The 27,366-nt window shown below is 34.5% G+C and overlaps 7 protein-coding genes across 9 annotated transcripts; 3 read left to right on the top strand and 4 right to left on the bottom strand.

The window, feature by feature from the left end:
- The first annotated feature begins 420 nt into the window (after positions 1–420).
- LOC109600720 (protein timeless) lies at positions 421–11,386 on the top strand. The gene is made up of 14 exons (XM_020016897.2): positions 421–663; positions 5,651–5,771; positions 5,822–6,384; positions 6,435–6,854; positions 6,910–7,241; positions 7,297–7,657; positions 7,712–7,998; positions 8,238–8,436; positions 8,495–8,640; positions 8,784–9,229; positions 9,327–9,527; positions 9,738–9,891; positions 9,955–10,035; positions 10,412–11,386. Exons 2-14 carry the CDS (start codon positions 5,678–5,680, stop codon positions 10,662–10,664), a joined length of 3,537 nt encoding a protein of 1,178 aa, XP_019872456.1. The 5' UTR covers positions 421–663; positions 5,651–5,677; the 3' UTR covers positions 10,665–11,386.
- Positions 11,387–11,548: 162 nt separating this feature from the next.
- LOC109600721 (WD repeat-containing protein 55 homolog) lies at positions 11,549–12,892 on the bottom strand. The gene is made up of 2 exons (XM_020016898.2): positions 12,340–12,892; positions 11,549–12,284 (listed from the first exon to the last, which is right to left on the bottom strand). Exons 1-2 carry the CDS (start codon positions 12,890–12,892, stop codon positions 11,611–11,613), a joined length of 1,227 nt encoding a protein of 408 aa, XP_019872457.1. The 3' UTR covers positions 11,549–11,610.
- Positions 12,893–13,208: 316 nt separating this feature from the next.
- On the top strand, positions 13,209–14,680 carry LOC109600722 (programmed cell death protein 10). Its single transcript, XM_020016899.2, has 5 exons — positions 13,209–13,349; positions 13,404–13,578; positions 13,632–13,764; positions 13,814–13,978; positions 14,271–14,680. The coding sequence occupies exons 1-5, from the start codon at positions 13,278–13,280 to the stop codon at positions 14,353–14,355; spliced, it is 630 nt and encodes a 209-aa protein (XP_019872458.1). The 5' UTR covers positions 13,209–13,277; the 3' UTR covers positions 14,356–14,680.
- A 36-nt stretch (positions 14,681–14,716) lies between these two features.
- Positions 14,717–19,448, bottom strand: LOC109600711 (fl(2)d-associated complex component-like). Of its 2 annotated transcripts, none has more exons than XM_049966975.1 (7): positions 17,893–19,448; positions 17,602–17,840; positions 17,115–17,328; positions 16,832–17,059; positions 15,983–16,362; positions 15,642–15,916; positions 14,717–15,585 (listed from the first exon to the last, which is right to left on the bottom strand). In XM_049966975.1, the coding sequence occupies exons 1-7, from the start codon at positions 19,143–19,145 to the stop codon at positions 14,812–14,814; spliced, it is 3,363 nt and encodes a 1,120-aa protein (XP_049822932.1). In that variant the 5' UTR covers positions 19,146–19,448; the 3' UTR covers positions 14,717–14,811. The 2 variants fall into 2 exon arrangements, with proteins under 2 accessions (XP_049822932.1, XP_049822931.1); XM_049966974.1 differs by having other exon boundaries at positions 17,566–17,840; positions 17,893–19,447.
- Positions 19,449–19,667: 219 nt separating this feature from the next.
- Positions 19,668–22,955, top strand: LOC109600714 (F-box/WD repeat-containing protein 5). Its single transcript, XM_020016891.2, has 7 exons — positions 19,668–19,880; positions 20,053–20,263; positions 20,319–21,035; positions 21,092–21,352; positions 21,411–21,642; positions 21,699–21,911; positions 21,963–22,955. Exons 2-7 carry the CDS (start codon positions 20,062–20,064, stop codon positions 22,255–22,257), a joined length of 1,920 nt encoding a protein of 639 aa, XP_019872450.2. The 5' UTR covers positions 19,668–19,880; positions 20,053–20,061; the 3' UTR covers positions 22,258–22,955.
- Positions 22,953–27,153, bottom strand: LOC109600726 (E3 ubiquitin-protein ligase PPP1R11). 2 transcript variants are annotated; one of them, XM_020016903.2, is made up of 3 exons: positions 26,907–27,153; positions 23,361–23,472; positions 22,953–23,307 (listed from the first exon to the last, which is right to left on the bottom strand). In XM_020016903.2, exons 1-3 carry the CDS (start codon positions 26,985–26,987, stop codon positions 23,024–23,026), a joined length of 477 nt encoding a protein of 158 aa, XP_019872462.2. In that variant the 5' UTR covers positions 26,988–27,153; the 3' UTR covers positions 22,953–23,023. The 2 variants fall into 2 exon arrangements, with proteins under 2 accessions (XP_019872462.2, XP_019872461.2); XM_020016902.2 differs by lacking the exons at positions 22,953–23,307; positions 23,361–23,472 and adding an exon at positions 23,509–24,572 and having other exon boundaries at positions 26,907–27,149.
- LOC109600725 (succinate--hydroxymethylglutarate CoA-transferase) lies at positions 25,053–26,900 on the bottom strand. Its single transcript, XM_020016901.2, has one exon. It carries the CDS (start codon positions 26,848–26,850, stop codon positions 25,585–25,587), a length of 1,266 nt encoding a protein of 421 aa, XP_019872460.1. The 5' UTR covers positions 26,851–26,900; the 3' UTR covers positions 25,053–25,584.
- Positions 27,154–27,366: the final 213 nt, after the last annotated feature.

Raw genomic sequence — 27,366 nt, forward strand, 5'->3', positions numbered from 1 at the left:
TTCTTTAATTGTGGGAGATAAACTAAAAAGAGATAAATGTCAGCAAGTATTTATTGAATGAGTGACTCTCCAATATTCAACAAAACCGTGTACACAATAATATAAAATTTGCGTAGTACTATAATTCAAGCTTTCATCAAGCTCTCAAATTAAGCTTGATTGTTGTGACGCTGAGCTGTAAGGAAATTAACGCACATGGAACACCTATGATGCATTTCCCATTACATTGTTACTGAAAAACGTGCTGCAAACGTAATTCCCCCGTAAGTTTATTCACCTAAGTGAAAAGGGAAATTTCGAAAAGCATGTGCCCGATCGGCGTTTGCGCAGACCGTGACACGGGTTTCCACCGCACATGTTTCTCTGAACGTTCGGTTTTCATTTGCGTACGAGTCCATCACGTTGTCGCCACACGTGAAACCACTACGTTTTCCGAGTCCGCATCGCCGTCTTGCCGATATCGCCACAATAAACTAAACTAGTGATGATCATGCACCTCATCTCGATTCAGATTTTTCTACATCTATGATTTTGTTCGTTTTTCGAATGATTTCGTAAAATTATGGTTTGTTAATTGATTGATTATTGTTGTTTGATGTAAAACGCCTTCATTTTTCACTGCGTGTGCATTATTGTTTGGTAACCAGTTTTGAGTTGTTTTGGGTAAGCAAAATTTATGATGTTCGTTGATGTTGATGTTATATTAGACTTTAATTAGAGAATGTGTTGCTATGTCTATATGTTTTTGGTAGGTAGAAGTAAATTGAAATTAGTATACTGAAAAAATGAAAATTTTATTAAAAAATATTAATTCAGAGTTGCTATTAACATTTTTTAATATGAGATTCTTATATTTTATTATTTATGAAATTAAGTTTAATATATCTAATATATTATTTTAATTTATTTAATTAATTAACTAATTCTTGACTAAATAACTAAAAATAAATAAATGTTCCTAGTTGAATAGACTATAGGTAAAAATGTAAAGGTTGAAATATTGAAATTATTTATTGTTGAAAACGAACGAAATATTATAAACAGAGAAACAAAAAATTTACTAATATCTAAACTACCAAAAAAAAAACGTTAAAAATTCTATATTTAAAGCCTCATAATTAATATTATAAAAAATTTTAAATCGCTGATAATTAATATACGTAAATTATATTGTGGATTTGATACAATATAAGATGATAAATGTCAAAGTTGATCTATCTCATTTCTATACAAATTTATATAATAAATATTTATTTAGATATTTAATATATTAAATTCTCTTTGACATAACTGTTATTCCAATTTCTAATTTATATTATTTATATTTTTGAAACAAATTAATTAACCAATATATTTATTATCTTTATTAATTGAATACTAAATATTCTTACATAATATAATTATTATTTTTAATCTTTTATAATGATTAAATTATTGAAAGTAATAATCTAATTATAAGATTATAATTGCAGGCGTGTGACAATGATAAATGTGAAAGTTGAGATTTCCTGAATACGTTTTTATTTTTATGACAATTTATTTTAGAAATAATTAGATTTAACGTCACCTTTCAAATGAAATATGTAACAAAAGAATAAGATATTTATTGTATCTATTTTTTTAAATAATTTATATTAGATATTATCAATTAATATTAAATTAAGGTTTGACTATTAGAATAATTATTATAGTTCTTGCTTCTTAATTAGAAATTTATCTATTTTTGCCATAAATTAATTAATATCAGATATGTATAACATTTTTTATAATAAAAACATTTATATAATTCATCTTCAATTGTTTAATTCAAGTATGTATTAGATAAAATAAAATAATTACTTTGGACACTAATTAATAAATTAATAAAAAATATTTAAAAATTTATGTTTTTTGTAATAAATTGTCTTTTTATTGAATATCAAAATATTATTTCTATTTCAAAACTTTTTATTATAGAGAGGTTGTTCTATAATAATTTTGATTCTTAAAAGATGTACATAAAAATAAATAGTTTACAAAACACTCTGTAATTGTGAATTCGCCACAATATGACCTGATGAATGTCACCGTTGAAGTTTCATAAATAAATTCTTACTTCTGTCATTATTGATTAGATAAATATCGAGACTTTCCATTAATTCTCAATAATAAAACTCGTATATTAAATTCACGAACTAATATTAATTATAGATAGTAATTTTTTTATAATACATTGAGGCTGCAGAAAGTCCCTGTAACTTTTGGCAACAATTTCGAATAAAAATCAATTACTGAGTACCATATGGGCTCCATCAATTATCTCTTTTAGTGAGAAGAGGGATCCTAAAATACTTCATTTTAAATGTATTTTTATTATCTATTTAATACTTTTCTCTGAGTAAAACAGGTTAAAAATTAAGAGAGTTAATGTGTTATTCAATTATTTATTGATTATTGCTAATAAATTCTGTATTTATACAAAATTAGGTATTAAAAGTAAATATTAATACAAAAGAAGAAGTTTTAGTATCGTTTACTTGTGAATTGTTGATTGAATTTAATTATAATAATTTCTAGGAGGATTATTATGACCTCACTGTATATATACGTTTATTATTAGTTAATAGAACAATTCAATTATTATATAAAATAAAATATTATAAAACATTTTTTACATCAAATTATTTGCAACAATAATAATAAATAAAATTGTTGATGTTTATTAATGCCAAAGGACCTAAATGAATTAATGAATTTGAAAATGTAGTTAATGCATTTTATTAAGTAATAATTATTATTATATAATGTTTTCAGATTATTGTCTATATCTTGAATTAACAGGAGAAGATTTTTTTCTTTAATAAGTTCTGTTTCACTGATATATTTTCTGTATGAAATATGATCTCTTTTTGAAAATATACCATATTAATAAAATTAAGTAAATAAGTGAAAAATATATAAATTTATAACATTTCTAATGATAAAAATTAAAAATACAATATTATTTAATTAATGAAAGAGAATTTCCATTATAAATAAACCATTTATCTCGTTATTGGAAATTCAGATGAAATTAAGTAGGAAAACCAAGAGTACGGATCTTATAAAGGAACACGTGGCAGAACTCGTGTACCGTCAATCTGCGGCAACGGACATTCCTGATCCTTTCACAGACATCTCCCTCCAGTCCTCCCTCGTCTGTCGCATTTGCATTGGGGGGGAATAAGTCGGTCGGATAATTTTTATCATCTATAAGGCGATGAGGTGTTTTGGGTGCGATTTTATTATAATCTCAATGTTGTTATGTAATAATATGTTGATGGATTCGAATAAACTGTTAAATAATATCAATATTGATTGGTTGATTGGATGGAACATGGAAATTTACTCCTTAATTAAATTAGATTGTGACGACTTAAATGTGTCAGTCACAACTAATGGTTATTCTCAATATTTTATTGTAATCTTCAATTAATAAAATTTCAACACTTAAAAATATTAATTTACAATTTTTTGCCGTACTCATTATTAATAAGATAGAAATATTCAAAAAGATATACCTCAAATTTTTTGATGATTTGAACAAATTTACAGGGGAAGTCCCTAATTTCATTCGATGGTGTTTTGTTTTAAAAATGGCGAATGCGCAGATATACTTACTATATATGCAAATGAGAATTTAAATAAAATGTATGCATATTAATTATTATTATGCTATAATTATTTAAATAGATGTTTTCATTCTCAAGTAATTGAACTGAACGACTAAAACAGTAAAATAATTAACAACCGGTTTTTCATAACGGAATATGTATTAATTATAATAAATTGTTAAATCTAACGGTGCAAATGTCTATTGTATAATCAATAAATAATTTAAATACAAGTCTGCGTCATGATGTGAAGAAAATTTTTCCAAAATTATTATATTATAATAATAATTAATTATATAATAAATTACTGATTTAAATTAAAATTATAGTTTACCCTGACATTTCGTTATATATTCAAATTTGTCTATAAATTGATAGTCACGTAATTTATATATATTTTTTGAGACCCATTACGTGACACATTCATATTAATAGTAACCACCTCTCCAATAATTTATTTTAATCTGACGCCATAAACTATATATATGTAACATTTATAATAACCATTGAGATAAATTATTCTTCACCTTGGGGTGCGTCCGACAATGAGTTACATATGATCGCAGGAATGAACAACAAACACCCGTTATTTGTAATGTTACACCGATTACATATTGCACTTAACGGTACAGCAGAAATTATCAGAATCTAACGGTATTGCGAAAGTGAAATGCAACCCATTTCAAGGGCGTACCTAAGAGCAATTCTAATTCCATCACGACCAATTTGCACTGGCAATTAAACTAAAACGTATCTGTGTTTACGTGCTTGTGATGATTAAGTGTGTCGACATTTTTGGACTCAAAAAGTGGTGACTGTGTAAACTGAACTTAAAAAAAAAAAATAATAACAATGAATTGATAAAATTTGTAAGTATTACTTTGTTAATTAAAATCCAATTAGGGATTATTAAAAAAATAAACCAATTTTATCATTTATTATATTAAATTTTAAAAATTCTGTTGATTTTTATTATTTTCAGTTGTTTGTAATTTAAGAAAATAGCAATATTAGATTAAAATTGATCAAAAACCATATTTTTTAATTTTCTAATTCTTTAAACTAATAACAATTTGAATTTTTGGTCTGAATTTAGAACATTTTTATATAAATTCAATTTTTGAGTACTTTTTTTATATGTTGTTAAATATATATTTAATTCATATTACTGTAATATTTTATTCAGATGAAAATGAGTAGAATTGATTTTTTACCAAAAAAATAGTTTTCCATTAAAATTAACATCCTTTAAACTACTCTATTATTAATAAGTTTGACTAATTGAATACTCTTTAGTCAATATTTCACTCTTTAAGTTATATCACATCTAATATGGTAGATAAAGTTAAAAAAAATATTAATTATGTGCTCAATTAGTAAATACAAATTAAGATTTGATTAAGGTTGTTTACAAGTAATATTAACCTAATCAATCAATATTCAAATCATATTATACAATGGTTGTTTACCAGTAAATTTCCCAAATTTATTAATTGATCATTATTTGAGGTAAATTGGGGAAAGGTCCAAACAATACCACAATAGAGTCAAATTTCTAATCGACTCATTCGTTCTATAAATACATAAATTTGAATGGGTCAATATTAAATTCATATTCACATGCAGAAGTGTTTGTCGCAAATACGTAAACATAAATTTATTTATAACCTACAGATTCATTTTTTTATTTGGTCGTTACGAAAGTTACATATATACTTTTTGCAATTGATGTAAAGTTCACGTCTGCTTTTGAACTGTATCGATTTACTTAACAAGCAACACTTGAACCTTTCAGGGGTTGATTACTATTAATACAATGAGTATTTAACACATTTCTGGGAACAGGATGTTTATCCAGTTTACTACAGCCACGTGAAGTCCTTAGCCTCGGTTTCCTATTTCGCAGTCAAACAGGATTAACAGACCGTTGACGTCAATAATTCGTTTTATTTCCTGACAACCATTTTTTTCAATACGGATTAAAGACAAAATATTTACGTAGGCATTTAAATTTGTAGTGTAAATGAGACCACATCAAAATAAAAATGGCATGGGCTCCAACGATACCAGTAAACAACACGTTTGCGTCTTTGTGTGTGAGAAACGGAGATACATTTACAGTAAACGAGGACTGTTTAGGTAAATTTTTGAAGTTAAACCTCCACATCACATTTCAACGTGTTATTTAGCTATTTTAGAAGAAATTTTAAGAAACCTTGCCTCAGAAGATTGTACACTGCGCACATTTCGGCGTGCCATAGGATTTGGCCAGAACATCAGAAAAGATCTCATCCCCCTTCTGTTGTACGTTAAGGATGACACGAAGATCACCGACGCCACCAAGATCATCGACACCACAATTAAAATATTAGTCAACCTGACCATCCCAGTGGAATACCTCCTCTCCATTGAACGGATGTCCAGAACGGACGTTGGCAAGCACACAATTTTCGAATTGAACAAACTTTTGACAACCAGCAAGGAAGCGTTCATTGATAGCAGAAGCACCAAAGCTGTGGTCGACCACATGAAGTACGTCGTCGAAAAATACTCGAAAATGAGCCTGGAACAATGCGACAGCATCAACAATTGTCTATTGTTGCTAAGAAACATCCTCCACGTCCCAGAAACTAAAACGACCATCTCCAACTGTCCTCTGGCGCACAGCAGCATGCAAAATCAGATTATTTGGAATCTGTTCACTCAAAGCATCGACAAAATTATCATATACTTGATGTCTTGCCCTCAAAAAGTACATTAATCACTTAATTAATTGCTAGGACTTACTTTATATGATTTTAGATGTATTGGGGGGTGACAATGGTTCAATTAATTGCCCTAATGTATAAAGATCAACACGTGGGGACTTTACAGAAGCTTCTCAACCTTTGGCTCGAAGCTTCCTTTAGTGAAAGTTCCGAGGACAACGAGAGCAACACCTCACCGCCAGACCAAAACAGTGGCGACTCATCCCCAGTCATAACTTCCGACCCCACCTCCGACTCCAGCGATAATGGAGGAAGTGACAGGAATAAAAACGTTAACAATTGCAACAATTCGGACAGGAACAAAAATAGTACCACCGAAGTAGTTCGGGCTGCTCAAACCAGAAGCAAAGCCTTAGTGGGAATGAAAAGGGTTAAATCCACCGAAACTGAAACCAGCACAAGCAGTGGCATTTCCAGTATGGGCCAAAGCACTGATTCAATAACCTCCACTAAGGTAAAACAATGGTCTACTATTAACGGGCAAATTATTTACATGTTTATGTGTTTAGTCTTCTACTGGAAGTGATAAACAAGAATCACTGCCGACTTCTCAACAGTCTCCCTCTTCGAATGTCTCCCAAATGACCGGGGGTAAAAAAAGGGAGTGTCCGTCATCACAGAGTGAAGTTTCCGACTGTGGCTACGTGACTCAGGTTGAGAATCAAGAGTCTATATCCACTTCCAGCAACGATGACGACCAGCCGCACCAGAAACCAGTCCATCAGAAGCCGCACACTTTTCAGAAGTCTAGGTACAACACCAACAAAACTAGAGCCACCACTGCCTTGGAAAAAAAGGAGTTGAGACGCAAAAAGTTAGTAAAAAGAAGTAAAACCAACAGGTATTTATACTAATAAGTAATTTTTAGCCACTAGTAACGTTATAAATAATTACAGAATCAATATAAAGGGTTTAATGCACCACCTTCCAACTGACGAAGACATAGCCAATATCTTAAAGGAATTCACTGTCGACTTTTTACTGAAAGGCTATGGGACTCTGGTGCAAGACCTACACTCGCAGTTGTTGACCAACATTCACATGCAAATTGACACGTCACATTTCTTCTGGTTGGTCACCTACTTTTTGAAGTTTGCAACTCAATTAGAGCTAGATCCAGAGCATATCAGTCCAGTGTTGTCTTTTGAAATATTGTCCTATTTGGTATTTCAAGGAGTCTGGGTTTATGAAGAGTTGGAGATCAGCTGTAGGATCCCAGACATTGACTTGAAGCCTTGCCTTAGAAGACTTCATTTGGTTAGCCATGTAAACATATTTTACTATTATTTTCTAACAATTTTTGTTGTTTAGGTGGTTACGGCCATCAGGGAGTTCCTACAAGGGGTGGAGACTTATTTAAAAATGATTCACTTGAGCGACGACGACAGGAATAATTTATTGAAGTTACAGCTGCATATAAGTGAGACGGAAGATCTGAGGTCTTTGTTTGTCCTACTTTTAAGACAATACAACCCAAATCTCCAAAGCAAACAGTACCTTCAAGACTTAATACTGACAAACCACAATTATTTGCTATTTTTAGATAATACGTCTAAAAATATGAACAAAGAGTTCAACATAATGGAGCATCTAAAACAGTAAGTTTAACTGAAGTATTTTAACCGATCGACAAACCAATTCAAGAGTCTTTGCCTAAAATATCTTAATTTGTTTATTGGTCTAAGAGAATTTGACTTCTTTTCAGCTGATTAGAGGGAGTCAATTTCTCAGTAACAGAGTAAGTAAACGGTTTAGCCAAATTTATCTAAAATTGTGATCGTGTCGTGTTTTATTCCAACTTTGAACCAATTTCGGTGCGTTAATAGTGGAATTTTAGGTTTGCAACTGTGGAGATTATGAGACAGTATGGATTATTGTTGGAGGATTTCGAACAAAATGGCGAATTTGTTAATAATTGTATTTTTACAATGATGCATCACATTGGAGGGGACCTAAAGCATGTGGCGACTCTATTTCAGCCCAGCATTTTAAAGACATTTTCTCAAATTTGGGAAACTGATTACGAAATTTGTGATGTAAGTGTATTAAATACTAATTAATCAGTTCAGTGCTTGCTGGCAATTCGAATTTAAGGATTGGTCTGACTTAATTGAGTATGTAATACACAAATTCATTAACACACCAAGGACACGCTGCTCTGAAATGACCTCGCCTGCCATACCGGAAAATCCGGAACAACTGGAGGATCCTGAGTCTTCTTCGGAGAACGATAAAACTGAGTAAGTCGTTGTAACATTACAAAGTGCATCATAAACATGTTTTTTATCACGAATATTATTTTTTTTGCTTATAATTTTGTTTTATTTTTATTTTTCACAAATCGCAGGACATCGACCATCGACGAACTTATATTTTTATTTAGGTGGACACTCGAAGAGAAGGAGAACTTGTTGAGCTACTACAATCAAAGTCGTGACTCGCAAGACACCATTGCAAACATTACTAAAAAGTACGAAGAATACGGGACAAAGCATAAAACGCAGCTCTCAATAATCCGGGAACTGTTGGAGCAAAATATAATTAATGAAAGCGAATACAATGATTTTATAAAAGTAAAGTACCCCGAGAACTATTTCGAAACTCCCCAAGAGGAGGAGATTTTAATGAGTAATGATGAGACGAACTGCGAGGAACATTTGGTGGACGGTGACATAAAAGTGTTAAAAGAGTACTTGAATAAAGAAAACAAGGGACGATTTGTGCTTTGGTTACAAAAGAATCTCATAGAAGCTTGTTATGTTAAATTAGTCTTATCTAATCCGGAGCTTAATAGCAGTGCTATGGAGCCTTGCGTTTATTACTACGCCCGTAAGTAACAAAACAAAAAGGTTCACTAACTGACTAGTTTTATTAACAACTAAGTAAATTGGTGGTTTAGTTATTTGATTGTCACTTTTTGTTTTAGTTTTAAATTTGCCAATCCCAGTGATTCCTTGGTCAACTGAACAGACTAACATTTTTAAACACCAACCCTTTGTGCTCCTATTGCACAAACTTGGATTTTATTTACCGGTGGACACGGGGAAGATTTTTGTCAGGATCCCCAACTTCTGGAACGCTGAATACATTTTCAGCATAGCACAACAGTTGGGCCCCATCGATCCAGGTATTTTTATAAAAACGGCACTAATAATGTTAACCCAATAATTCGTAAGTAACTAATTTTACTAATAACTATCTATAGCACTAACAGCAGGTCGGGTCACACAGAAGCAGGATTCAGCAATTCAATTTTAAATTTAGCTAACGTATTTAAGGGTTCACAATTTGCTATTACTTTAATTACAATCTACTTTCTGTTTACTTTAAATTACAGCTAAGCTCAAATTCGACGTGTCCATGCTAAAGGGGACCAACAAAAAAGATTCTATTGTGACGACCATCAATAACCCAACAACGTTCACTGAACAGGGGAGGTTTTCCATGAACGAACTGAAGAGAACCCCATCAGTGGTTAGATACACGCCTTTGTAAGTAATTATTGTTTTGTTACAAAACGGTGCATTTTGTAACAAAACAACATTGTTTTCTAGACCTAATTCTTCCGAATGGTTTCAAAATATGTTGCAATCAAAAATTGCTCCAATTATGGACACAACTCTGCATATCAATAGGTACATTTAAGTGTTGTGTTTTCTATTGCTAGTTTCAGACAATCACTGGGAACTGTATAAGTAGAGTTGATTAAACCAACAACTCTTCATTGTTGTTCTACTTATATTATTTCCAGGATTCAGCTCATCAAACTTTTCGGTTAATTTCTAACACGAAAAGTCCACTGAGGGTTTAGTCTTATAGACATTGTACTTATTCCTGTATTTTAAACTTCTTGGTACAATTTACGTGTCCATTATTATATTGATATTGATACAAAATCTTTTCCTCTTTCAGAATATTCTAAGTATTGATGTATTCAACCAAGATTTTTCTAAATACAACACACTTAAGACAAAAATTCTAAAGGAAGTTGACTTTATTTATTCTCTTTAGCACCAGCCAGTTAACAATAACGATCCCGGAGACGGAAATACTGCTCAACGAACAGCCAGCACCTCAACTGAGAATCGTCAGTAACGACCACACCAACATGGAATGTTCCCCCATCCACGAGTCCCTGGACGTGGACACAGAAAGGAACAGCATTTGTGATACAGCTTCGGTAGCTTCGGACTTGACTAGAATGTGTGTAAGTGACGAAGACGAAAAATGTCTGCTGCTTTTGGAGAATACCGAATCCAAATAACCAATATGAAACTAGGGAAAATTATTCTGCTGGTCGGAAAATTACCTTAAGTAATTCATGTTAAAAACATTTTCTGTACTTTTTTACTAATAGATAGGTCGTGCTTTATAAGTTGTCAAATGTTTTGTGTCGCATTCGTTGTAATTAATATTCTTGGATCAATATAATGCGTAATAATTGTTCACGAACTGAGCAACATTGAAGTGTTTTTGTTATTCACACAATACAGTCATTTAAACACAATACTCTTTGGATTTGATACAATTCCAAACAAATGAAACTGCCATTGACATAAATCACTTTAATTTTGATCAGTTGCTTGGTTTAATTGATGGGCTATATATTATAAAATATATATTTTATAATAGAATAATAATTATATTTTTATTAGTAATAAAAATCATGTTCATAACTGTTTATTTATATTTTGATGTGATTTATGTTATTGTACTTTGTTAGGAAAACGTAGATATTCTTTAATTTAAAGATTTGTTTGTAAAATCTAAATGTTTAATTTTTAAGAATTGGGTTCCCCACATTGGGTTGTGTGTTTTTAATTTATGTATGATTTAGATGTACGTGTATAACATAATTTAATGTTATAGATATATTATCATACTTTTTTATACCAAAGATATTTTTATATAATTTATTATACTTAATTTATAAGATTGTTGTATATTTTGTAAATTATTTATAGAATATAAACATATTAAATATTGCTTACTATTATTAGTTACATACATTAATATTGTGTATATTATTGTTATCTTAAATAATTGAATAAAATTTCATTAAGTTAAAATTATACTCAATTTAAATTGCTTAGCTTCAAAGTTCTAGAATATTTTATTAGGGATAGGTGGCACAAAATATTAAAATACTTGTTTCTTAATAAATTAAAATTATTTATTTATTTGTACAATCTTGTTCATGAACCTTACAGTTAACATAAACCACTGAAGAAATCTGAGGCATTCTTTACCTTTGATGAGGGTAAGTTGTGCTCCAGTTCCTTCTTTTTCTCATGTTTTTTATGTTTGTGAGAAACCTTTTCAAAGTCTTCAAAATACTGAATGTTCCAAAACTTTATGTCATTGTTGTGACTACTGGAAGCAATAAACCTTCCATTATTACAAATGTCAAGGTTTTCAACAGACAAATCATGCTGTCCAACAATTCCCAAGTGCCTGTGAGGGAACAAGTGAGTAGCCCTTAAATTTCCATCTTCACAAGCAGTCACAACAATATTTTCAGTGATTGGAATTAAGGAATTGATTGATGTTTTAGGTCCAGGGAAAATATCACTGTGTAGGCCAAATTCATTCCAGTTAAAGAGCAAAAGCTTACCCTTGGAAGTACCAGACAGCAATTTTGTTTCTCCTCTAAATATACCCAAACAGGTCAACTCCTCTTCATATTCTTCTGACTGCATATGGAATTTTCTGTTCTGTAAGTCAACAGTTGTGAGAGAACCATCACCACTGGATATTAACATGTACTTTTTATCTTCATTTGTGACTATATCACTGATATAATCTTCATTTCTTTTAATCCTATATATTTGTTTGTCAGATCTATCTCTTAAATCCCACAGTTTTACCATCCCATCATCATCCCCTAAAACATAATGACATTAAACCAATCTGGAAACTACATATTTAAGTTTACAAACCTGTAGCAAATAAATTTTCATCCAACACAGTCAAACAATATACAGGAACATCATGTGAATTTTCATAGAACCTATTCAACTTCCCCGTGGCCACATCTGTGAGCATTATACACTTATCCTTTGAAGCTGAGAACATAATTTTGCCATCAAAACTGAACTCCACATCTCTACATGATTTTGAGTGCAATTCATGTGTGTCCAAAAGAGTGTTCTCTTCATTTGTGTACTTGTACAGAGTGACATCACCCACAACACTAGCAACAGCAATAATGTCTTCACAGGGGTGAAAAGAAATGTCCGTGATGAAATCCTCACTAATAATCGGTGGCGGATGATCACGTTTGTTTTCTGCATTTTTCCTTATGGCTTTAATCACTTCGTCCTCTTCCTCATCCTCAATTTTCTCTTCTTCAGCATCTGATTCTATGGTTTCATTCTGGTCGACGGTTATTTCGTTTTCTGAGCTGTCGGAGTCTGTCATGCTAACATCGGAGTCGCTGTCGGAGTCCTCCATTGCGTTGTCTTCGATGTCACTTCTTCGCTTATGGCACATGTTTTGTTTTTGGGTACCAGCGACAACGTGTTTTTATATGACTGACATGCAAACACAGGCACATAACCTCACAATTCATTTTGTTATTAAGTTGGTTAACTTGTCAAAAATACACATTTTTTATAGCCACTTTGATAATTTGGTGCATAATTTTTAATATTTCAATTAACTTCTATTATTGCACATTTTTGGTTTGAAAGCTCCAAATTGCACAACACTCAACGCTGGATTCAACAGTTGGCGCTACTTATTTCATTGTGTTTTGACGTTTGTTGACATTTTATATTCATCAGGACCTTTATTTATTTCATTTACAGTTAAATTGCATTTACAATCAAGAAAATCGCGTACTTTCATAAGAAATTTCAGTTAAACCACTATAAATATGACAATGGGCGATGAAACACCATTAACATCATTAATTTTGCCCGTATTAATACGCCCCATTTTATCTCAGGTGAGTCAACAAATAATATTTATTTATTTAGCATTCATTCAACGTTATTTTCAGTTGGAAAAGCAGGATGTGTCAGCTTCACAAACGTTACGAGCAGCACTCACCAAGGCTGAAGCCTCACATCCGGGGCTAACATATGACTTGGTTGTTGGCATTTTAAAAAGGGGTGAACTTGCTGTTAATATGCATGAAAGTATTCTTCGATTGCAGTCAGCATCAGACACAGATGGTATCTATTTCAGTATGTGATTTGAGTGTATTAATATGTTAAACAATTTACAGTTGTTGAGTACAGACTATCAAGGTCTGAAGATGCATTCCAAGAACTGAACAGAAAGTCTGCTTCATTAAAAAGGATATTGAGCAGAATACCTGATGAAATAACTGATAGAAAAACATTCTTGGAGACAATCAAGTAAGTTTATTCAAACAAATGAAGGACTCAACTATAATGAATTTTACAGAGAAATAGCGAGTGCCATTAAAAAGTTGTTAGATGCAGTGAATGAGGTTGGAGCTTTTATTCCGGGATCAATTGGCAAACAAGCTTTAGAACAGAGGAAAAGAGAATTTGTCAAATATTCTAAAAGGTTTAGTAATACACTGAAAGAATACTTCAAAGAAGGGCAGTAAGTATTTTTTTCTGCTATTGTTTAAGGCTTTCTAATCAAATTAATAATACACCATAATTAAATATTTTTCCTATCTAATCAATAACTACTTAATTTATTTATATTATTTAATTTTGTGAATATAAAACATACTTCTGAATAGACAGCTCAAAAATTCCGGTAATTCTGATTAAAAACTTCAAATTTGTGATAATTATTAATATTATATAGATATGATATCATTTAAATTTATTATCTATGAATGAATTATGAATAAAATTAAAAATATTAATGTTAATTCTTGTTTCAGTGCTGATTCAGTGTTCCTCAGCGCATTGTATTTGATTCACCAGACAAACATGATAATATCAACAGTCAAACATAAGTGCGAATAGCACTAGATGATCTAATCTATTCCTTTAGTATTTTCTTGACAGTTCAAAATAATTTTATGTTTATAGACCAGCAAAGAACAACATTAGGATGTGATGGATGCACTATGCAGACATTAAAAATTGACTAACAGGTCTTTGTTACAATTTTGTCTTGTAATATTTTGGTTAAGGATGGTTATGTATAAGTGATACGTTTTAATGTAATATAAAAATAAAGATATATTATAGTATTATTGTTGAAGTTAACACAGGTTGTGTTAGTTTATATAAAATAAGTTGTACATTATTATTATATTGAAAACTAATAAAATATTAAAACCTGCAATTTATTATTTTGTTTTTCCAACAAGTATAAATCTAATATAATTAAAAGTTGTTTATTCTGTTTCGTTCGAAAAATACATCATTTTTCTTATATAAAACTAAAAAGGCTTAAAATAAATATCTTAAAATGTTTTATAGTGACCTTTCAAACAGCATTGTCGCCATGCGTAACAACTCGGGATCATGTCTTTTAGGTGATTCAACATATGAGTCATTTACTGGAAGGTTGCACAAGTGTCGCCTGATCATTAGATCCCTTCTGGCCGACAAAGCCCTTCTAAATGGACCCACACTACTGAACAAAGTTCGCCTAATAGTCTGTTGATCACGGTTCCAAGTCTGTATGGCACCTAAAGGATGACTAACAGTAATGTCTTCCACTTCCACCGCATTTTCAGTTTTTACTTCTTCAAGTTCATCTGGAATTTCTTCTTTAATTCCGTTGGTATTAACTTCCTCCGGTTCCTTTTTAACCGACACATCCTCTTCTTTCTTTTGTTCAGCAATTTCGGCCCGGGCGTGCTGTTTCAGAATGTCTTTGACGAACTCCTCGTCTGTAAAGTTGACAGACACCCCCAAATTCGCCAAAACATTGTGGCTTTCCCATCGCCTTTTGGCGGACGAGACAGGTTTGATTCTGGGCCGTGATTCGGCAACTAGGCTGGCCCAGTCAACACCCAAGGCGTCACCAATGCCTTTCAATCTAGATTCCTCCTCCAATTCGTCCTCGGAAATTTCTTCGAAATCTAAGTCGAGGTTTTCTTCCATTGATTCTTCTTGCTGTAGACGGTTTTGCTGTGGCGATCGTGATGGGGACTGAGACGTTGTGGACGTATTCTGGTCCTTCACACTATTGTTTTCAGCTGCCTCCACTGTGGGTTCATCCGGAACTATGTCGTTGATTTCCTGAAGATTAAAAAAAATATTAATATTAATTAAATAGGCAAGCTAGTTGAAAATACCTCATCTCTATTGAGGATTTCATCGGCGTCATCGCTGATTTCGCTGAGGTCGTCTTCGAGGACTGGTGCCTCTTTAATAAGACAAGGCTTTTTGGCTGGATCCACGGGACTGTCCACGGAATCCTCTGCTGAGCGTTTCACACCCGCAATATTGTCCTTTTTAGATTCAGATTCCGGTGCTGAGGACTTAGAGTCCGAATGATCTGATCTCGTGTCCACCCTTGAAGGTGCGTTGGACGAAGGTTCCTTCCTTCGGGATTCCAAATTCGAGTCTTCTGCAACAAAACGACAAAAAACAGTCAGTTGTCGTCCAGTTTGTTTTGTGTATATTTGGTTCTTACCATCCCTGTTGTGCGAGGTGGAGCTCCTAGGCCTGGACCTCTCCCGGTCCCTCCAATCCTGCGGCCACCGCCGCCTCTCCTCGCTGCTCCACTGATCCAAAGACCTGCCACCCGCACCGTAGTGCGCCCGCCATTCGTCATCCGGTGGACCGCCGTGCTTGTGGTCGATCATCGAGCCGCCACCCCCGTCGGCCCAGGAGTCGGGGGGGCCACCGCGGCTCTCCCAGTCGAGGGGCGGCCGTCGGGACCTGTCCCAGTCGCCGTGATCTCCTGGGTAGTCTGACGCGGCGGACGCCGGGTCCCATTCCCGACCCTTGAGGGAGCCGGAGCGGGAGTCTTCGCCGCGGCCGTAGCGTCGTGCATGCTCCAGGTCTCTTTCCCTAGTAATTCAAATAAATAAACAGTTATTTAGTAAATTAATAAAAAAATCTGCAGTTTAGCCTTCAAAACTAAATAATATTTATTAATTTTTCTTTAGAAACTTTAGGAAAAATAATATAAATTGAAGTATACCTCTCTAATCGTCTTGACAGTGTATAAAAATTAAATGATCGGAACGGACTCATTTCAACAAATATTTAGAAAACTATAGTTTTTATGTTTACATCACATACTTTTTTTAATGGACTATACCCTGTGTACTTTTACCATGTTTTGTTAGAATTAAACGTATTTTAATCTATATACGTGCCTAAGTGTACTTTAAATAAATAAATAATTATAATATTCATATGAAATCTGAACATATCTAACTTTTGAAGATTAATACTTACAACATATAAGAGTATTAGGATTAATAAAAATCTTTCTATACCAAAAAACATTTCTTTAAGTGTATTTTTTAATTACCTGTCTAAATCTCGTTCATCCCACAGATCCCTCCTTCCTCTTCTGTCATCTAAGTAATCCCTGCTTTCTATGTTCATGCGATCGTCTCTTGAGTTGTCATTGTAGTGGTCATCCATGTCCATATACCTCCTTTCGTCATGTCGAGCTCTGTCATAAGGAGAATCGTAGTCCTTATCATCAAGTCTCCTTTCGGAATCCCGTAACCTGGGCGGTATAGCCCCATAGTCCCTACCATCACCCCAAATTTATTAAATGAACTGAACAAATGGAAGTGACAAGTTACCTGTCGTAGTTACGATCGTACGTCCGGTCGTAGTTGCGGTCTTTGTCGACATCCCGATCCGCTCTTTCATGACGATCCGACGACTTTCTGGAGCTACGTTCTTGGCTTCGGTCTCGTCGGTCCCTTCGATCACGGTCTCTGTCCAGTGAGTGCCCTTTGCGGCTTGGTGGGATGCGGTCTTCTGGAAGGGGCAGCAACCTTTCTATACGATCTCCTGAAATTGAATAATTATATAATGTGAGGTTGTCCGTTATGAAACGCTGACGTGTGTTAAAGTTATGGAATTACTCTAATAATCAGGCTGTTTAAACATGTTCCAATTAGAAACTTATTAGTAGTAGTAAATTCAATTAATATTAATTTATCAAAACTACTAAAGTAAAAGGGAATAGAAAGTTTTAAATTGTTTTGTTCAATATCCAAAAACTTTAAGACATTTAAGGTGTGATACCTGAGGGTTTATCAAGCCCGCGATCTTCTCTTCTACCTCTATCTCTCGCCCTGTTGCGTTCCTCCTCCTTCTTCGCAAGTTCTTTCAGTCGCTCCCGCTCCCTTTGCCTCTCTTGACACCTAGCCAATGCTTCCTCTCGTTCCTTCTCCCTCGCGGCTTCCCTTTCTTCTCTTCTCCTTTCCCTGTCACGTTCCCTTTCCCTTTCTCTGTCTCGGGAATCCCGTTTGTCCTTCCTGTTGCTCTTGCTGTCGCTGGCGCGATCCTTCGTTCTAGACCTAACAACAAGGCATTAAAAATCATAAAAATATATATTCAAATGTTTGATACCTTGGCCTATCATCTCTTTTATCGCTTCTCCTGTCTTCCTTGAGGGACGGACTTTTGTGATGATCTCTCCTGGTGCTGCTGCTACTACTCTTCGGCCTTGGAGACGCTTTCCTATCCCTCGAATGGCTAGAATCGGGCGAGTCCCTCTTTTTGGGATCCTTCATCGAACGATTTTCTCGTTTTGGAGACCTAGACCCTTTCTTCTTATAGTCCTTGTCCTTTTCGCGTTCCTTGGCCCGTTCTCGGGCCTTCTCACGTTCCCGCTCTTTCTCCTTTTCACGTTCCTTCTCCCGTTCACGTTCTTTTTCGCGTTCACGTTCTTTTTCTCGTTCCTTTTCACGTTCTCGTTCTCGCTCCTTTTCTTTTTCGCGTTCCTTTTCTTTCTCGCGTTCCTTGTCCTTCGTGGGCTTTGGTGATGGTGTCCTGTGCTTCTCCTTCCTTTCTCCTGATCTACTGACAGGTCGGGGGGATTTGGTTTCGGAGCAAGCCTTTTTTGGAGCCAGCTTGGATGATTTTATTGGGGGAGTTTGAGACCGCTTCCTTGTCGGACTTGGGGATTTCGCCGGCTTCACTGTGGGTTTACTCTTTTTAGTCTTTTCACGAGTGCTACTTTTACTAGAAGTCCCCTTCTTAGGCTTGTGCTTCTTCAGTCTTTCTTCTGATGAAGTGCTGCTGTTTCTTTTGGTTTTGGTTTTTTTAGATTTCTTCCTCCTTTGCTCAAGGGATGAAGAGCTGGAGGAGGTGGATTCGTCACTGCTACTGCTAGAATCGCTGGAACTCGTCGACGTCTCGGTTGAAGGACTACTTTCTTTTTTAACCTTCTTGTCTTTTTTGCGAGCTTTATTTTCCATTTTCATTTGCAACTCTAATTCTCTCTGTAACTCCTGTCTGCGTTTTTCTAGATCATCAGGATCGGCATCCTCTAGTTCATCAGGATCCCACTGGTCGTAATCTTCAGGCTGCTCACCAGGGTGGAGCCTCTTAAGGGCATCCTTTGCGTGACGCCTTTTGGTCTCAGCAACACTCTTGGCTGCTCTCTGCTTCGAGGGGCTGATCAAAGTGTGGGTGGCGGAATACTTACAACCTTTGCCAAACGGACACGATCCGTTCTGAGCCCAGTGGTGGCAAAAATCTTTGAGCGCAGGGTTGGCTTTCGTGCCAAGACGTTCGAAAACACTGGGACGTGATTTCGGCTGAGCTTTACTTTTTGGAGAGAGGTTCACCGTTATTTTCCGTTTAACCTGTTTAGACATTTTCACTCTTAGTTCTTAGATTGGTTGGGATAAATTGCGAAAACCGAACACTTGAGCCTACCATATTTACTGAGTATTTTTATTATTTTTGACGGACGTGCATGAACCTTCTGCAGAGGACGTAGGCATAATTCTATGCGGCAGATGGCGTCAGAATGTGGCCCGGCATTTTTACAACCTTTGTAACCAGTTATAAGTCGTTCACCACCCAATCTTCAGTTAAACTTTACAATTAACTCGTTCATTGATTCACTAATTATAACAGCAACTATACCCTCTCTACATAACACCTACTGCATATGCCAAGCTTTGCTGACAGTAGGTCAAATATCAAACCACAAGGGATGTCAGTAGGTCAAATGTTACACAATGGTTTATTTCAATTTTTGACTAACTCAGATCTTAAAATTAATATTTTTCCAAATAAACATTTAATTACTTAAGCATTCTATTAAATATTAAGTAGTATTTAATTTAAAATCAAATTATATTTTATAACAAATTAATTCATTTTTGATTGCTCGGTGAAAGGGCGCGTGTTTTAAAATGCACAATAACAACAAACATTTTTTCCAGATTTAATGAACATTTTTGTCGGTCATACATATACGCAGAATAAATTACGCATGTATTAAATATTCAACAAATTTCTCATTGTTGACTAGAAGGTTAAAACACCATATTATCCCAGTTACCTATTTCGGACTAATCGCGCACTTCCTGATGCAATAGAAGGTAAATTATAAGATTAACCTTTCATTTACAAATCTTAATTACTGCGGTAACCATCGAGTAAAATATTAGTTTATTTTTCATTTGTGACAAGAAACAGCTGATTTCTGTTTATTTGACATTTAAACATGACATTTGATCAGCATACATGACATTTAATAAGTGCAAATTTTAGTCGACCAAAATGGAAATAGACGACCAAAGTGTGTGGTGTTACCTCCCATATCCCGGTCTGATAAACATCTTCCAATATTTAAACTACAAGGATCTTATATCTGCCAGTGCAGTCTGCCAAAACTGGTTCGAAGCCAGCAGAAATGATATGCTCTGGAAGGAACTATTTTACAAAAACTTTTTGGTTGATAGATCAGTCACTAATGTTCAAGGTAATTAAATAGCCTCACATGTGTAGTAAAATATACCTTAATTACTTTTGTTTAGGTAAAACTTGGTACCAAGAATTTAAAAGGCTGTGCTATAACATACCGGTAGTACAAACTGAAACTCTAGATAATCATGGAAATCAAGTGTTGCATGTTAGTTTCTCACACAATGGAAAATATTTTGCCACTTGTTCCAAGGATGGTTGCATTATAGTCTGGAATTCAACGTACCCAGCTTCAGTCAAATACTCAACAGACATGAAGTCATTTGCCTGGAAGTACACACAGTTCTCCCAGTTCAATGAAACTGACACTTTACTCTTAGTATCTGGTGTACATTTTGGCACACCCCACAGCACTTCAGGAGAAATTGCTGTGTTCAGTTTGCAGGATGGTTTCCAACTTCAGTGCAGAGTGGTCAACAAACCGTATGATATTTTTGGCACCTGGTACAGTGATCAGTATTTACTATCTGGAGATCTACACTGGTTGGCCCATTTGGTCAGCTCGTCATACTTATGGCTGAACAAAGCATCACAAGAAGCAGATTCTGAACTTGTACCCATCACACATAGTTTATATAGGTTTTACAACAGAAATGCTAGCTCAATTAGGTCCATAATGATTGCCAATTGTCTGCCCAATTCTGAAAATGTCACAAAGGAGGAGACTGAGAGGGAAAGTGTGAGGAACATGAACCAGGCTGCGATTTTTGAGCACGGGAATCCCGTCAGTCATAGAGAGTTTAACATGACATGCACAAGTAGTATGAGAGGTAGGCTGCATATCTTCATAAAACTGTTGTATTCTATTTTGTTATGTTCATTTAAGGCCCTGTGGATACAATTGCCAATCCCATTTGGTACAATTCAGAGTACAGAAAAGTGGAAACAGAATTAAATGAGAATATGACTGAACAAGAGAATGATAATGATATAGACATGGAAAATACTAAAGATGAAAAAGAGGAGTATGATGAAGAGGAAGATGATGCCTCAGATACTTCAACAGAGGACACAGATAATATTGTTAAAAATGATAAATATTTGATTTTTACAACAGGATTTAAAACATATACTCCTCATCAAATAGGTAAGTTACTATACAGAGTTATAGAAACAGTTATTTACTTATAAATATCCTATTTAAGGTATAAAGAGGATTAAACCGTTCGAATTTCCGAAAAGGATGGACTTAGGACCATCCTTAAAAGAGAGAATTTTGTTGCAAGAACAGAGAAAAGAACAATTAAAGTCTGGGTCTCCACCTCCAGACCCAAACTGGCTAAACTTTGATGAAGTAGCTGATAAATTCGACAAAGTTGACCATTTAATTGATTTACACGGACATATAGTGGGAATGGGCTTGAGTCCAGATCACAGGTGTGCATAAAACTCTCCCTGTTAAACAATCAAATAAATAAAACCTATTTTTACAGATACTTATATGTCAACAGTAGGTCTTGGCCTGTAGGATATCAAATTTCCAACCCTCTGGATCCTCCCCCAATTGCACAGGAGATTGACATTCACGTAATTGATTTGGTCACCTTAAAGCAAGTGGGAACGATGTTGAGAGCACACAAAGCCTACACGCCCAACAATGAATGTTTCTTCATCTTTTTAGACGTCTGCAACGAATATGTCGCTAGGTAAAACCTAAATCACCTCATTGAACCAACCATTTATATAAAATTTTATAGTGGTGCTGAAGACAAACATGGGTACATGTGGGACCGACACTATGGCGTCTGCCTGGCAAAGTACCCCCACTCAGACGTGGTAAACTCCGTAGCCTTCAACCCTAAGGACCCGGAAATGCTCGTTACCACCTCCGACGACAACAACATCAAAGTCTGGCGCTCCAGGTCCAAAGTCAAGGAGTTAGGATTGGACGTGGCGCAGTTCTCACAAGGAATCGAATTAAGGAAAGGCAGGAACTCGAATCAGAAACTCAAATTCAGCGTTAAGTGTTGGGATCAGTACACGTTGTTATGACACCCGCACAATAACGGACCATACGCATTTTGTGTGTGAACCATCAGTGTCTTTTTCTGCACTGTCTTTTTGCTATAAACTGGTTTTATTATGTGAGTTTTAAGGATATAGTTGTTTAAGTCCTTATATTGGTCTTACTTATACAATTTTATTTATGAATAGTAAATATATAGGTAATCCAGATCAGTAATTTGAAGTGTGATGATTGTAGGTAATTAAATTAAAAAAAAAGTTCCGATTGGCGGTTTTCTAGTGTTCTTTCGCTATATGAATTTTTGTGTGAAATCTATGTTTAGTCGAGTCATTTCAGCGTAATTGTCTGGGCTTTATTTGATAGTATAAATCCTGTTAAACAGTTGTGATAATATTGCAATAGTTTCTGACTGTAATGATATTAAATTTTAACTTATTGAAGTGATTTTTAATATACTAACATAAGTTAATGTTTCAAAATAAATTTGTGACAAAATTGAAAGGAAAAAAAAAATAAAATTTTGTTATTTGATTAATTTTGAAAACGAATTTCAGGAGTTATATCTGTGATTTGCTTCGTTTTATAATAATGTCTTGTTAGCATGCAGTCAACTAATTATAAAATCTGTGTAAAACCGTCCATAATTCGGATTGTTTTCTATTATGAAATGAAATATTTATTGAATTTGCATATTTATTGTATAATAAATCATTTTAGTTAATAAGACGACTTTTATTAAATATATAAGTAGAAACGAAATAAAAAGTAGTAGAATAAACACATTTTTGGACCCTACTCGGGAGTTTTTTCTTCCACCTCTTCAGTAGAAGGAACATCTTCAACAGTAACACCAGAGTCCACATTTGGCTCAACCTCTGTTTGTGTTTCATGATTTACAATGAGTTCTAATTCTGGTACCAAGTTTGTGGTTTCCGGTGACTGTTCCTGACTGCTGGACGCCGTTTCAGGATTGACCACCTTCTTTTTCTTCTCCACATGCGTGTGACAATGTTCCTCTTCAGACTCAGAGGAACTGCTTTCGCCAAAGTCCAAAGGTTTGTGATAAATACAACAACCTGGAGACGAAATATTTGATAATTACTGCGAAAATTACCAACTCAACTCATACATTTAGATTTTTTCCTATTTAAATGTTCATTATCAACTGTTTCTTGCGCCCACTGAACTTTCCTCGTGTCATTTGCGCTTCTCCTCAGTTTTAACGTTACCGATTGCTTTGGCTGAAACAATCAAGGTGTTTAAAATAAAATACTCAATTGATCTTTAGACAGTCATATATTTAAACAATGCAGAAATGGAAATATGTGTACAATAAAAAATTATTGTTATTTAATACTCTAAGTCTTCTCATGATGGACACAAGTAAAGGGAATATATCAATTAGTTTACAGGGGATTACATTGTTTTCGATTTTTTACATCACAAGACTAAATGCGGAATACGTAGCGAAGATCATTATTACCTTGTAAACGACGACTTAGGTTAATAATACGTTCATTGTATAATTTCTCTATCTATAAAATGGTCCAATTAATATGTAATTATTTGAATGGAGTCTAATTTTAATATAAAATTGCGATAAAATATCCATTCCATAGCCTTAGTCCTCGGTAAGATCAATTAATAATACGTATATAAATACTAGAGTTATAAACAGCAAGTTTTACAGTTCATACAGTTGGTAGAGTAAAGGTAAATAAATTACGTTAAATTTAAACTTGTTTAATAAATTAATAATCTTATAAATTATCCAACTTCTGCACTTAAAAAGTATGTTAGGAACCAATTACACTGTACAACCTTAATAATCAATTTAAATTCTTTGTATAATTTTAATATCTTAATTTTTACACTTAAAAATACTGCAGAGGTTGAAGTTAACATTAACACACTTCCACGCCCATTAAAACCTAGCCATTTCCTACGGATTCTCCGACGTGGAGTCGGGTTGGGGTGGAATGTCTTCGAATCTCGTCTCGGACACCGACGCCTCCTGAACGGGCCCACTCGAGTCGGGCCCGTTCAGGTGGCCGTCACCGTCGAAGGGGCTGGAATCTGGCAGGTCTGGCGGTCGGGACGGGCTGCTTGAGCTGTTGCACGGACCCCTTTTCTTTTTCTTCTCCACGTGTCCGTGGCAGTGTTCGCATTCGTCGTCGGACGAGTCGGAGCTGCTCTCGCCGAATTTACGCGGCTTGTCGTAGATGCAGCAGCACTTGGACTTCTTGCGGTTCAGGTGTTCATTGTCGACGGTTTCGGAGCTCCACTGCACCTTCCTGTCCGTCCTAGGCTTGCGGAGTTTTAGTCTAACCGTGTGAACGTCCTAGAATAAAGATTATAAATGAGCTTAGGCAGCTTAATGTGTTCTATTAACGGTTTATACTTAAGTATGTAGTTTTAGAACTCTTTCTTGATTTTTTGACACAATTTATTGGTTTGTAACTCCAAAAATGTCTTGAATTTTTGTGATTAGAAATATAAAATCACAATAAAATGTTCAAAACTACTATTAAATGTAATTTAAAATTGGAAAAGACTTCCTTGTAAATTAATTTAAATACATTAAATACTGTTCTCTTCATTTATTATATAATTGAACAAATTCATTGACATTATATAATTTTTTTCTTATTAAATATATCCAGTTTAAATTAATATGTAAAGCTTTTATCAATTTACATAATAGATACATGGATATTCGTTCGTTTGGGCGTATTGAAATTAAATATAATTCAACGTATTCACATTTCACACAAATGCGAATCCAATTACCGAAAATAAAGTGTAATAAATATAAAACAGGTAAAATAACAAAAAGATTTATTTGTTGTATAAAAATAATACATGTAAATATTATAAATAATATAATGGTAAAGAGTTTTAAATAGACAACACTATAAAATTTTAAAAACAATAACAGTATATTTTTTAGTACATATTGTTAAAAAATTATTTTTGGTTTAAGGTAATTTATTGATTTATACTTGGCAAAACTGTTTTAGTTCAGTTTTCTTTATTTTCTTCACCACATTTTAACTAAAAATGATGGAATTTGATAAAATCTGTATCTATAGTTTAGTTTAACTGATTCAGAATTATTTTCTGATTACAGCATAACTACTATACTTAATATATAATTATTTTTTGATTGAGCCAAAAATAGCCATATATATGTGAAGAAGAGAACATAGAAAACTGAATTAAAACAGAGTCAAAATCAGCTTCCAAAATCTATTTTTGCCTTATTAAATAAAGCTTTCAAAATATTTACAGTTAATTGTCGTCATTCTTATAATCTGTGTTTGACGTGGAATTTGAGTAAATATTGATAACATTTAATGTATAATTTTTTTATCTTTCAACTGCAATATTTGATCATTTTGCAATCCCAAAACGTTTTCCAGAACCTCCACAGTGTGTTGCCCTAAAGTGGGTGGAGGATTTCTGACACAGTTTCCTCCTTCACTGTACTTTACTGGCGGCCCTACGACTTTAATTTCGCCAGCTATTGGATGTTGAATAGTTTCCACTAGACCAATTTCTTTTATATGGGGGTCATTGAATGTTTCTTGAAGTGAATTTATTGGCCCACAAGGAAACTGCCCACCATCAAATATTTTAGCCCATTCTTTGTTGGTCTTTTCAGCAAGTTTTTGCCTTAAAATTGTAATTAATTCTTGCCTGTTTTGTACCCTAAGTTTGTTAGTTAAAAACTTGTTATTTGTGGATAGTTCTGGTTTACCAATTCTGTTACAAAAGTCCTTGAATTGCAAGTCAGACCCAGTACCAATAGTAAAGTAGCCATCCTTAGTAGGGAAGGCTTCATAAGGCACAATACTTTCATGTGCAGTCCCCCAGCGACTGGCTTCTTTATTTGCATTCAGATAATTGGACCCTATGTTAATCAGACTGGCAACTTGTGTTGACAATAGATTGCAGTCAATTTTTTGTCCTCTGCCAGTTTTGGCGCGTTTTAGAAGTGCGGCCATAATTGCCCCATGTGCATATAATCCAGTGGCCAAATCAGTGACAGCAACCCCCACTTTGACTGGCTCCCCATTTTGGGGGCCTGTTATGTGTAGTAGTCCTCCAACAGAGGCAGCAATCACATCATATCCTGGCTTTTTGCTGTAGGGCCCTGTGGGGCCATACCCAGTTATGGAGCAGTAAATTAAATGTGGAGCAATTGACTTAAGAGTGCCGTAACCCAGGTTGAGCTCATCCAGCTTCCCAGGCACATAGTTCTCAACAAGGACGTCACTCTGCTTGGCCAGTTGGTGTAATATGTCTTGTCCTTCTGTTGTTTTCAAGTCAACGCATACGCTCTTTTTGTTGCGGTTCAGGGCGACGAAATAGCAGGACTCAGGTGTGTTGTTGATGAATGGAGGTCCCCATTTGCGTGCCTCGTCGCCAGCCCCAGGCCGCTCGATTTTGATGACCTCCGCGCCCAAATCGCCGAGTATCATCGTGCAGTACGGTCCGGCCACAATTCTGGTCAAATCCAGGACTCTGACACCGTCAAGTGGCGAGATATCGTGTATCGATCTTTTAATAACCTGCCTGGTGGTTAGGTATAACAGTTTCCTCGATACGCGGTACATGTTTTTGTTAAGCACGCAATACGTGTTTGGTTATGTAATGTAAATAGGACTATTACCTGTGGCTGTTCGCTTTCTGTGACTGTTAGCGTACTGGTTTGTGCACCCTCTTGCGTTTGTGATGACATCGGCTCCGTCATAGCTGGATACTCTTATCGCGCGGGTATGTAAACACTGCGTGGACTATCCACTTAACATAGTCTTTGTTTTTAATTGGCGAACGGTGAATTCGCGGATTTGTTAATTTGCTTTCTGTCGGAATTTGACTAATGTCACTGACTTTGCCGGTAACACATTGTTCGCAGATTCCTGTTTTGTCAAAATGGACAGGTCAGGACTACAAGTTAAATAAACTACAGGTCAGGAGTCCAGATTTACGATCAATAATCCAGTAATAACTTATTAATTACTTATAGTTGAATACAATTTAATAATTGTAACATTTATTGCAATATAAAAATAATACATGTTTAAAATTTATTTGTAATTATATATAATATTATTGTATATTAAAATATT

The sequence above is a fragment of the Aethina tumida genome, chromosome 4, assembly GCF_024364675.1.
Source record: "Aethina tumida isolate Nest 87 chromosome 4, icAetTumi1.1, whole genome shotgun sequence".
In the NCBI taxonomy this organism is placed as follows: domain Eukaryota; kingdom Metazoa; phylum Arthropoda; class Insecta; order Coleoptera; family Nitidulidae; genus Aethina; species Aethina tumida.